The sequence below is a fragment of the Lates calcarifer genome, linkage group LG10 (genome assembly GCF_001640805.2).
Source record: "Lates calcarifer isolate ASB-BC8 linkage group LG10, TLL_Latcal_v3, whole genome shotgun sequence".
In the NCBI taxonomy this organism is placed as follows: Eukaryota; Metazoa; Chordata; class Actinopteri; family Centropomidae; genus Lates; species Lates calcarifer.
The window spans coordinates 18678757-18689960 of record NC_066842.1 but is presented as its reverse complement, the minus strand read 5'-3'; the positions used below and the strand labels follow the sequence as shown (position 1 = coordinate 18689960).

Genomic DNA, 11204 nt, shown 5'->3' with positions numbered 1-11204 from the left:
TCTCTATCCCTTAACCAGTTCTTGCTGGCAAACCACACTCTGCTCTGCAAAGACAGTTTCTAACAAAGGTTGTACTCGGTGCAAAAGTTCATGCAAGGTTTATCAGTGAATATGCATCCATTGTCACCTCCTGACCTCAACAAGTTTCTTGCCTTTTTTTTAAAAGAAAAGGGAACTAAATCAAGACAGTGAAGGAACTGAGTGCAATGCATAAATCTGAGACAGCAGTTCTCTCGTTTCATAACAGCAAATGCAGTGCTAATCAGGGATAGTACTAAATTAACTAAATTAACTCCTGACCTCCGTACACTCAGAATTAAACAAAGTCATGGGTAGCAGCGTCGCATATAGCGTGTTTTTACTGACACAAAGTGGCTGCGACAGGAGCCTCAGGTTTCCTTCATTTAACAGAAAGATCTGACTCTTCAAACTGAGAAGATTAACCAAGACTAACTTCACACATTGGACTGCGTTAGTTTCTTTGAAATGGAATTGTGAAGTTTAAGTTAAATAAGCAAGACAACACATTAAACACATTAAATTTCAATTCAGCTGAACTAGATTTTCCATTTCAAACAACAACCCAAGCAGCAATCAACCAATGATTTGATTTGACCTAACATTTTAGGCCAGCCTTTTCAGTCATATCTTTAAGTTGAAAGAACACGTTACATTTTACAGTGCAGCTAAACGTGTGTATGGATGCCCTATATATATATATATATATATATATATATATATATGTGTGTGTGTGTGTGTGTGTGTGTGTGTGTGTGTGTTTACTGTTTGGAGCAGACTGTGGGCCTATTTCACCATATGTCACTTAGCCTATGCACCGCAATAACATGCATGTAAATACCCATATACTGCATAAAGAGTAGTTTGCACCTCATAGCAGATGTGACAGCTCATCCACACACATACTTCACCACAGATGGACACCATCTCTCATTTATAAATGTGTTTCCCCAGCCATCTAAGTTGACATTTCAGTCCAGCGAGGCATAAGACATTTTCACAGTTTCAGCAAATTGTTTAATTTCACTCAGCAAATGGTAAAAGTCATTTCAAGATAAAAAAAAAAAAGGAAAGAAAAAAAAAAAAAGTCCAAACGTCCACAGTAATTGTCTCTTGTTTCTGTAATTCTTTGTCAACAGAACCATGAGCGAGAGATACATGCACTGAGAGTCCACTCCCTCCCCCCGCCATCCCACTCACCCCCCACACACCTTTGTTCTCCCTTATATGAAAACAGAAGTACCACTCATTCTTCAGAGGATATTACTGAGCTCACTCTTGTACAAAGCTTTAGTTCTCAGAAGCATATTAATTGGGGTATTTGCATAACTGTAGAAATGACTTGTTTGTAATACAAGAATAGCTAAGAGATACCATTGTGTGAATGTTTTTTTCTATCAGTTCCCTTGAAGCATATCGTTCTGTTAACATGATCGGCCCTGTAGCGTCGCCTGTGATTGCAAGCTCCGACTCAAGCATATAGTTTGATAATTTAACTGTTCCCCTCATCACATGCAGTAATAATTAAAAGGAGGAAAATCAATTCAGTACGGCTCACTGTTCTGATCTGTATTAATCAAAGAGTAAGCTCTCTAAATAAATGATGCTTTCTGAATTTCCTGGCAAGTGTCTCTGCTGGCGTCCTGCTGTGAATATTTGTCGATGGAGCCAAACATGTTCAGAGACCAACTGAAGCTGCTTTTTTCAAACCATGTGGGAAAAGCATGTTTTGTGGGTATAAGATGACTTCATAAGGGGTGTATGCATAAATTAAAATGTGTTAATAAATGATCCTGTATCATAGCATAATACACAGTGGTATTCCTGGATTTGAGGGTTGGGGAGTCGGGGACTGACTCATTGACCTCAGTATCTCTGAATCCTGGCTACAGCCCTGCTATCATCCGATCTCTGAACTGTGCACACTGAGATGAAAATGAGATCCTCTTGTATGACTCATTTGACTATGGAGACACTATTTCAGGTCCCCGATTTTTTCCTGTAATCTCTCAGAAAAGAACTTACCTTACCTGTAAATTTACAAAAAAATTTCTGGTTATAAGGAAAATAGATAAACTTCCAGTGAATTATTTCCAGTTTATTGCTGGCATAATTTCAGTCAGTTCAGAGCAGGTCAGCTGAAAGTACCAAAAAAAAAGGAAATGTGTTCTCAGGTAAATATTCAACATACAGTGTATGGAGAATTAAGTTTCCAATGATGAAGGAAAATGGACTGAATTAACTTAAGTTTAAAATAAGCATTTATTTTCTGTCTATAACTAATGACTGTCTCAGAGTTTTGTTTCTATTTTACCTTTAATTGGTCCCAGAAGTTCTTTAATAGAAACTTCATAGGAAATTATTGGGATATTAGAGTGCAGTGAAATTAAGTGATACATGTTTAAATGTTGGATTTGAAGACTGTGAATTTACCTTTGTAGGTAGCATTAGAAAATATATACCAGTATTTTTAGTGAACTGTTGTTAGTGCTGTAGTCCTTCCATATGGTTAATGATGACCCTGAGATTGCATATGTGGAATACAAACCTTGATTCTTTTCATCTATACATTACATTGTATGAAAGCAGGAGTGCAGGCTGTATGTTTGATGCATTCAGCCCTCTGGTGTTGCTTGAGGTTACATGACAAAGAATATCCTCTAGTGGTGAAGTGAGGGTGTGATAGGACAGCTGTAGACTCATCTTTCTCAATAGAAACCAGTGTTGTGTGCTTAGAGTCCACACGTGCAGATTGCAAACTGCCTGGTGACTCTGAGGAAACATATGCAGTGGCGGCTGATTGATTAGATTTCCATAATATAATGGTCGGAAAAGAGCAGAACTCTGAGGCAGGCATCCAGTTTTCAGGCTTTGTCGTGATTCATACTGCAGCCTGAAGGAAACAGCTTTGTTACAGACCTGCTTTGTCAAACCATATCAACTTAAATTAACCACAAAGAATATTAACATACATGTAAGGGAGGTTTACTTAGAATTTGGATGTGAATTAGTCTAAAACAATTTAGTTTGAGAAAGCCAGCAGGAGTGTAGGAGTGTAGTCCTGTATTTAAGTACAAATCTGAGGTGCACTCCACTTGATGTATTTTCTAATAAGATATGATGCAGTGGTATAGATTACACAGAGTATGGTTAAAATGATCCCACCATCAACTAACTACACCAATAGATTTCTACTTACACATTAATGCAGCATAAATCAGCATAAATAATCTAATAATATAATGTATAACTGGGGTCATGTTTCTGCATATACATAACATTTTCAATGCAGGACTTGTATGTGTAAGACAGTATTTTTTACAGTTATTTTTACAGTTTCGACAGTTATTATATATTATATACTTTATTTTTGATATTTCAGTTTTACCTACATTTAAGTCAATAATCTGAATACTTTCCCCCAGTTTCTCCAGTGTTGTGGATGCAAATAGTCTTTCATTTCAGTGGCTTTATTTGTAAATCTAGAACAGACACTGTTGGCAAAAGTCAAAAGAGAAAATCTGTATTTTTACTCTCCACCGTCTGACAAATCTGGAAGGTTTGTTAAGCTGGTCTCTCACTTCGCCTGCCATCAGACTGTTGTTAGAGGCTTCACATGTTGAGCGGCAAAAAAAATCTGCTGAATACAAGCTGGAAGAGAACTGTGTTTTATTAAACTCAGAGGAGTGCCACAACAGTGTGATAGGAGTGCTTAGCACATTTTTAAGGAGGTCTTTTAAGAGCATGACTTTACTCTACCAGCCCCACGCACACACATTCTCTCTCACAAACACACTCACACATTGATCTCGTTTGAATGAAACATCAGAGAGCAATTCTTCATTCATTCAAAGTAACCAGACTGAACAACAGGGGGAGCTGCAGCACTTGTTTGATCACTGGTTGGTCCACTTTGACCACCCAAATTACAGTTACATTAAACCTCTGAAACCTTTTTACAAAAGATTTATACTGCTGAGAATTATTCTGCAAAATTCAAAGAAGTAAAACAAAACCATTTCTCAGATCTTCTCTTTGCTTCATGGAATCCTTGAAGGACTCCTGCAGGTCCCTGGCAATATTTTGAGAAGCACTGCACTAAATTACTTCAGTTTCTTCTGTAAGGGAAAAAATGTTTATTGGAAATTTATTGGAGTTTGGAGAATGTTGGGGGAGGGAGGAAATCTGTCAAATAAGAACGGTGTCTTTATTTACAGAGGGAATGCCAACTGGTGTGACGGAGGAAGAGGAAGGGGAAGATCATTTGTTTGGAAAGACATGAAAACTCATATCCATTTGTATAACCCCAAACCTTAATGTTCAAAACTGTGGCCAAAAAGCCAGATGACTTGATTCTGATATTAAATGATGTCAGCTGTGAATTTGTCTGAGAGGGAAGATGTGTGACGCAGAGAGCCATGTGGAGCATCGTCTGTCAGGATTTAACCTCAGCCTTAGAAAAACTCTCAATCACAGCAATAGTCTGTAGTGTCTGATGGGGGAGATGTAGAAAGAGACTGAATGTATTGGCTAAAGTGAGTCTTTTTGCACATATACCACATCGATGCGCACAGATTTATTTCATTTTTAATTCACTGTCTTGTATCTTGTCTTATTCAGCTTAATAGTGCTGGAAAATAATGTGTGTAAGTCCTTGTCTGAAAGAGCCACACATTTCCTCATGCCCTAACCTCTGCCAGGTGTGTTGCAGGGAGCAGTTATGTAGCCTAAATCATGACCGTTATGTCCTCAACTCTCTGTCTCAGCAGCCTCAAACTTTAAATAGCTTTTGAAGTGTTAAATTCCAGGCCTGTGGAACGAGCAAATCATGTGTGACACAGATGGCCCTGATGGACATCAGCCATCTGTAAAAACACAGTTCCAGAGCAGATCTGTGGGTGTGTTCAGACTACAGAGGTCAGCTCTGAGTAACTTCAATGACAGAAGGAAAATTATCCATTAAGACTCCTCCACCTCCTCCATCAAAAAGTAATATCTTTACACATGATGAGAACATAAGGGGTCCCGTAATTACAGCCTCAGGCTCCAGTCCCCACTGCCACTGGATAAACAGTATGTATGACTATGACACTGTGAACAATCTCCTCACACACACAGTGACATTTTCACATTGCTACTGAGAGTTTTTTTTTTTTTTAATACTTTTTGTCTTTGCTGGCAAAAATGTCCAGCATGTTGAATTGAACCCTATGTCTTCTGTTTTCTTTTTTCTTTTCTTTTTTTTTTTTGTGTGAATAGTTGGACAAAATGTTACGGTTATGTAGGTCACTAATGACAGAATTATATCAAATCAACTTTAAGCTACAATTATAATTATTATTATAATCATTACATTAATATGGCTACACTGTGCCTTCTTTAGCTATAAGTTGTGTGTAATACTAAAATCCAATAAGAATAGCTGGAGGAAAATGCATTTAACAGCCCGATTTTCACGGAATATTCAAATCTTATTTTACTCTCTGTATCACACAAATGTATACATAGGATCTGTGATTCAATCATTGGTGGTTTCATAAAATCAGAAAATAGTCACTTGATTAAAATTATGCTCAGACTCAGTAGGAACCTTTCTGAGCGGAACGTAGATTGTGTGTCTCCGTTTCAGGAGGTCAACGTAACATTTGTCCGACACTTGTTTTGCGTTCGTGTGGAAAAGTTTTAATGATCATGCTCGGACTTTTAACGCCCACAAAATATTCTCGTTGTGTTGGACAATTTTTCGGAAGATTTAAGCAGACGAATAGACACCGCAGCTTCTTAAGCAGCGGTCAGTCTGACGAGTACATCAGGAGTTTTATTACAGAGAACACAGAGACAGCCGGAGAGCAGAGTCTGACTCCTGAGATCAAACTGCGACTCTTCACCCCAAACTGCAGATTTTGGAGAGAAAGACCAGAGCTGTGGCCTTTCGATGATCCCTACTGGGCCATATACTGGCCCGGAGGACAGGCACTGTCGAGGTAAGATGAACTGCTGACATTGTTTTTGTGTGTCTTTAGTCGAATATATAAAGAACAGGTCTGGGCGCAGGTGTGACACTAGGTCACTCAAAAATACATGGAGTCAGAAGTATGCTCAGGAAAGCACTGGAGATGGTCCAAGTTTAATGCAGTAGAGTTTATTCTTTCAAGCCAGACATAAACCCAAACCTGTTCCAGATCAGACTGATTTTCCAACTGGTCTGCTCATCTTTTTATTAAATGTGGTCCTACCTACTTCATTTCTGTTACACACTCATCATGCTCAACTTCAGTTACCATGATCAACACACTGGGTATATCCCCCTGCTGTTCTAGGTCTGTTGGCATGCAAACAACTGCTCCCCTTCTCACACAAAGCGATACAGTATACACCCATCAGCCACAACATTAAAACCACTGACAGGTGAAGTGAATGTGAAAATCTGCTGGGAAACCTTGGGGCCTTATATTCATCTGGATGTTACTTTGATACATGCCACCCAATTTAACATTGTTGTTGGCAAACGCACTCCGCAACAGCAGGGGCCTCCCCTCGCAGGACAATGCTCCCACCACACCACAGAAACTGCTTGGAAATGGCTCAAGGAACATGACAAAGAGCCCAAGGTGTTGACCTGGCCTCCAAATCCCCAGATCCAAATCTGATTGAACGTATGTGGGATGCACCGGAACAAGCCAGATGTTGGAGGGCCCATCCTGCAACCCACAGGACCAAAGGGATCCACTGCCAATATCCCAGTGCCAGACATCACAGGACACCTTCAGAGTGCCATTTCCAGGCCTTGATGGTTCAGAGCAGTTGGCACAAGTGGTTTTAATGTTGTGGCTGATCAGTGTATGCTAGAATTACTTTTTCCCTGTATAGGTCTGTATCATGATGTCTTGATTTCAGCTGTCTTCCCACAACATTTTGCTGCTAATCCTCATTTAATGTTAACCCCCTGTAGGTTTCTCTTGGACACCCCCGAAGTGTGTCAAGATAAGAAGGTCTTGGATCTGGGGAGCGGCTGCGGAGCTTCAGCCATCGCTGCAAAACTATCTGGTGCTGCTCATGTTGTCGCTAATGACATTGACAGTGGTATGCCCTAATATTTATAGATTTTGAATCATTTTGTACTTTTTAGTCAGGACATTTTCTTTATTTTACTCACAAGCAGTTTATTGTATATACACAGTAAACACACTCAGTACTGAGTATGGCGTGGTTAAGTTGCTAGTAAAGACCAAAAGTAGCCATTTGGTTCTTATCAAACACTGCAGTACTTCATTTATAATGGTACATTGTGACAATTTGTACCTTTATTGTTGGGTCACAGAATCCCAGAACTGGGCCAGAGGAATACCTGGGTCCTGTTCCAACACTTTATCAAAAACTGCCTCTTCAGTATCCACTAGAGTCAGAAAAATACTCAAAGAGGACCAGTGGAGTGAAGCTGAATCCGACACGTAATGGTGTCCTCCCTGTTCCCACAAGATTAGGTCATAATGCAGGAATTACCTTTGTTATATTGTGCTTTGGTGATGCATAAACTGGGGCTTTTGCTTGGTTGGTAATCCAGCCTCATAAAGACTAAAGTAAAGTCAAAAGATACAAACAACATTAATGGGGAACAGCAAGCATCGTTAAAATAAAGGATTTGTGGGATGAAATGTTAAATAATATTGTTATCATTACAACTTAAGGATACTGAACATAGTACGGTGTTGTTTAATAGGCAAAGTCTAAATATTTCGGTCTCAAATGAAAAGAACTGTGTTAAGCACAAGCGGCTGCTAGCACATGTACTAAGATTTGTAGAATTTGATTTCTGCAGGTCATTTAGTCAGAAATTATTTTCAGTCATTTATCAGTATAATATAATTATTTTCATAAGTTGGTGTAAACTATCAAATATCCCTGTTTGTGTTACAGTTGCAGCCGTTGCGACCCACATGAACTGTGAGCTGAACGGCCTGGCGCCACCCATTTGCCTGACCAACAACATGATTGGTTCAGAGCCCGAGGGCTTTGACCTGATCCTCCTCGGCGACATGTTCTATGATGAGGCCATTGCCACCAGCCTTCACAGCTGGTTGGACCTCTGCATCAAAACTCACGGCACCGCAGTCCTGATCGGAGATCCGGGGAGAGCCCAGTTTGAGGGACATGGCATCCGGCGGCTCCTGCGTCGGCTGGCTCAGTTTGAGCTGCCTGAGTCTGTAAGGGAGGAAAACTACGGTCTGACTTGCAGCAGTGTTTGGCACTACCATCCTGAACTGTATCTGAACTGAAATGCATCTTGGTATTTTTTGGTGATCTTTGACTCAGAGACACATAGCAGTGGTCTTATCTGTGAGTCGAACTAACGCCTGTGGGAGTGTAGTGTCCTCTTTAAAGAGAGCAAAACAAACAGCACACTGGGAAATCTGCTGTGAGTAATCATCTTCACAGAAACCACAGCTGTTCAGTATTTTATGAAAATCATTACGCCTGTGTTCCCACTGTAGCTCTAATATATAATGTCATTACTTTTTCATGACTTTCCAAAACCAAAACCAATTCCTAGTATATTGATGTTGTTTTTCAGCTCGGAAATAAAATCTTAAAGGGCAGACAGTCTGTTTTTAGTACAGCCGGGGTTAGTTTGGAGAACAGCAATTTAATGTAATAAATGTTAAACAGTGAAAAGTACATTCTGGCTGCGCCAGTGTGAAGTGGACAAAGTCATTTGTCATCTAGAAAAGGCCTTTTTTTAAACCAAAAGTCAACAAACAGTGAGGAAAGATTCAACTAAAATATTTTCTTTATAAATTAATAACTGAATCCTCCTGAAGTGTTCTTTTAAGTTTGCTTAAATTTAATTGTGGTAAAAATCAGTTCACATCACAAAATAATTAACCAGAAATTGTGGACATTCATGACAATGAAGCAAGACAGAAGAGAAGAAGTATTACTATGCAAATGTGCTCATTGGCAGATTCAAAGCTGACGTGGGTCAGTTTAGATTTAGGAACAGCAGACTTCACCTGCTGAACAGGCGAGTCCGCTGACGGCAGGTCAATATTTGAGCTGAATCTGGGAACGTGTGCCCAGGGTTTTAATAGAGGAGTGGAACCCTTCAGCAAATCCAAACAGAGCTTAAAGAATAATTTGTGTTTAATGCGGACTCCGGTGAGTCTGCATAGTGAAAACCAGATCATGCACCAAATTATCAAATCAAAGATGGAAGGAATTGCATCCTACAATACTTTCTGCTGAAGAACAGTGAAATTCACCCCAGCAACTTGAATGTGATAGTGAGCAACTTCAGCCCACTCTGTGGCTAGAGGTATCTGTATCTGAGGTTTAATCTAAAACTGCTGCACACAGAGGTTTGACTCAGTTAAACGCAGTGTACCTCTGATTAAAGAAGGATGTCTACCATTCATTTTTATCATTTTCTTTTTTTTTTATAGAAGGCAGAAGACAGTGTATGAAAAGTGTGTATGCCAGGAAGAAACTCTCCACCCTGCATTCTGAATCCAGACCCTTTGCATGTCATGCAAAGAGTAAAGGAGTTGTGTGTGTGTGTGTGTGTGTGTGTGTGGGGGGGGGGATAAAGTTGTGTTCATCTGTGTTTATGAGTTCAACTCCTACAAATCTTTTAGTGGATTCTTTGAGAAGTTATTTAAAAGAAGATATGTGAGTTGCGGACATATTTTTTAGGATGTTTGTGGGACAGTTTGAGGTCCTGTTGGGGATGCGACCACCACATTTGAGGAGGCAGGGGACCAACTACTGGGATCCTTTGACCCAGAACAGCCTCTGACAGCGTGTGTGATTGATGCAAAAGCTCAGATTTAAAAAAAAATGTCACTTTTCTGCTCCATAGTATTTACGTTCTCTGAAAATAGTCACAACAAAAAAACACAAAGCCTTTAGAATGCCTGAGGCCTTCCTCTGCATAATAACATATTCATCTTTAACTCTCCTTTGTCCCTCTTGCAACAAAAGAATGTCATTTCCCACGCCCCACACCAAATTCACACCAGTGTGAAATTGTGAAGGAATTTTCTTTTTCAAATGTCCTCTTTCATTCACTTTCTTGTTCAGTAATTGTCCATGCATAAAGGTTCTACACGGGTCATACAGGCCCTTTGTGCAGGAGATGATTTATTGTTTACCTCTAGCCTGGCTGATATTAGCCTCCCTGCTCCGGCTCCCATGCACAGAAACTAACAACCAAGGCCCACAAATAAGCAGATGCAGGGGAGGCAGATAGTCATGGAAAAGTTATGTGGCTCCACAGGGTTTTGAGTTTAGATATCAGCAGAGAACAAAGAGAGAGAGAGAGAGAGAGAGAGAGAAACACACACACACAATTTAGGTAAGATGTCTTCATGCTTGGAATTAGGTATCCAGGAGTCCTCACACATGTATGTGAGAGATATGGTTATAAGAATAATAATCTGTGTCGTCTGCACGTGGACTACCTGTGCTTAAATACATCCTTTTCAAAGGACAGTGTGGTATATTAGATGGTGATGTTGATGTGAAGATGATGAAGAGAAGATCTCCGCTGACACTGACTTACTTGTATATAGAAGTTTATTACAAAGTAGTTCAGCATCAGACAAGCACTGCAGTAGCCTGTGAGAGGATCCGAAGCCAATATGGATCTCTCTGCCTAACAGCTCTAAACACCAGTATATATACATTGGCTGTTTACATGATCCATAAGAAACATCTGGACCTTATTTAATGACCTTATTTTCAAAAGAAAGAAGATAAGGAAGAGAAAACCCTCACCTTTAACCCCTACTAGTTTAGGTGTCACATTCTTGACTCTTCTTGACTCATTCTTGACTTCTTAACCCCAAAGGTTAACTTAAACATAGGGGAATTCTTAAAAAGTGAAAACATCTGTAAACCCACACTGTTAATTCTGTCAGAAGTAAAAATTTGCTGCAGGCAGTTTAACCAACATCTATTAAAGGTAATGAGACTTAAAAAAGGTTAAATTGTCAGTCACCTAAAAAAATCATATTATTAATACTTAAAGAAAAAAATTAATGAATGAATGTGCCGGCAAACCAAGCCAGTCTCTTGCCTCAGTAGAGAAGAGTGATTCCTGATTACTTACTATATTTTTCTGTAATTCATGGAGAAGTGAAAAAGTTCACTTACCTGAACCCTCTACACTGTAAAATTGTCTGATCAAG

The 11204-nt window shown here is 39.6% G+C and overlaps 1 protein-coding gene across 1 annotated transcript; it reads left to right on the top strand.

Moving 5' to 3' along the window:
* The first annotated feature begins 5655 nt into the window (after positions 1–5655).
* Positions 5656–9428, top strand: etfbkmt (electron transfer flavoprotein subunit beta lysine methyltransferase). Its single transcript, XM_018663785.2, has 3 exons — positions 5656–6002; positions 6971–7101; positions 7936–9428. Exons 1-3 carry the CDS (start codon positions 5704–5706, stop codon positions 8292–8294), a joined length of 789 nt encoding a protein of 262 aa, XP_018519301.1. The 5' UTR covers positions 5656–5703; the 3' UTR covers positions 8295–9428.
* Positions 9429–11204: the final 1776 nt, after the last annotated feature.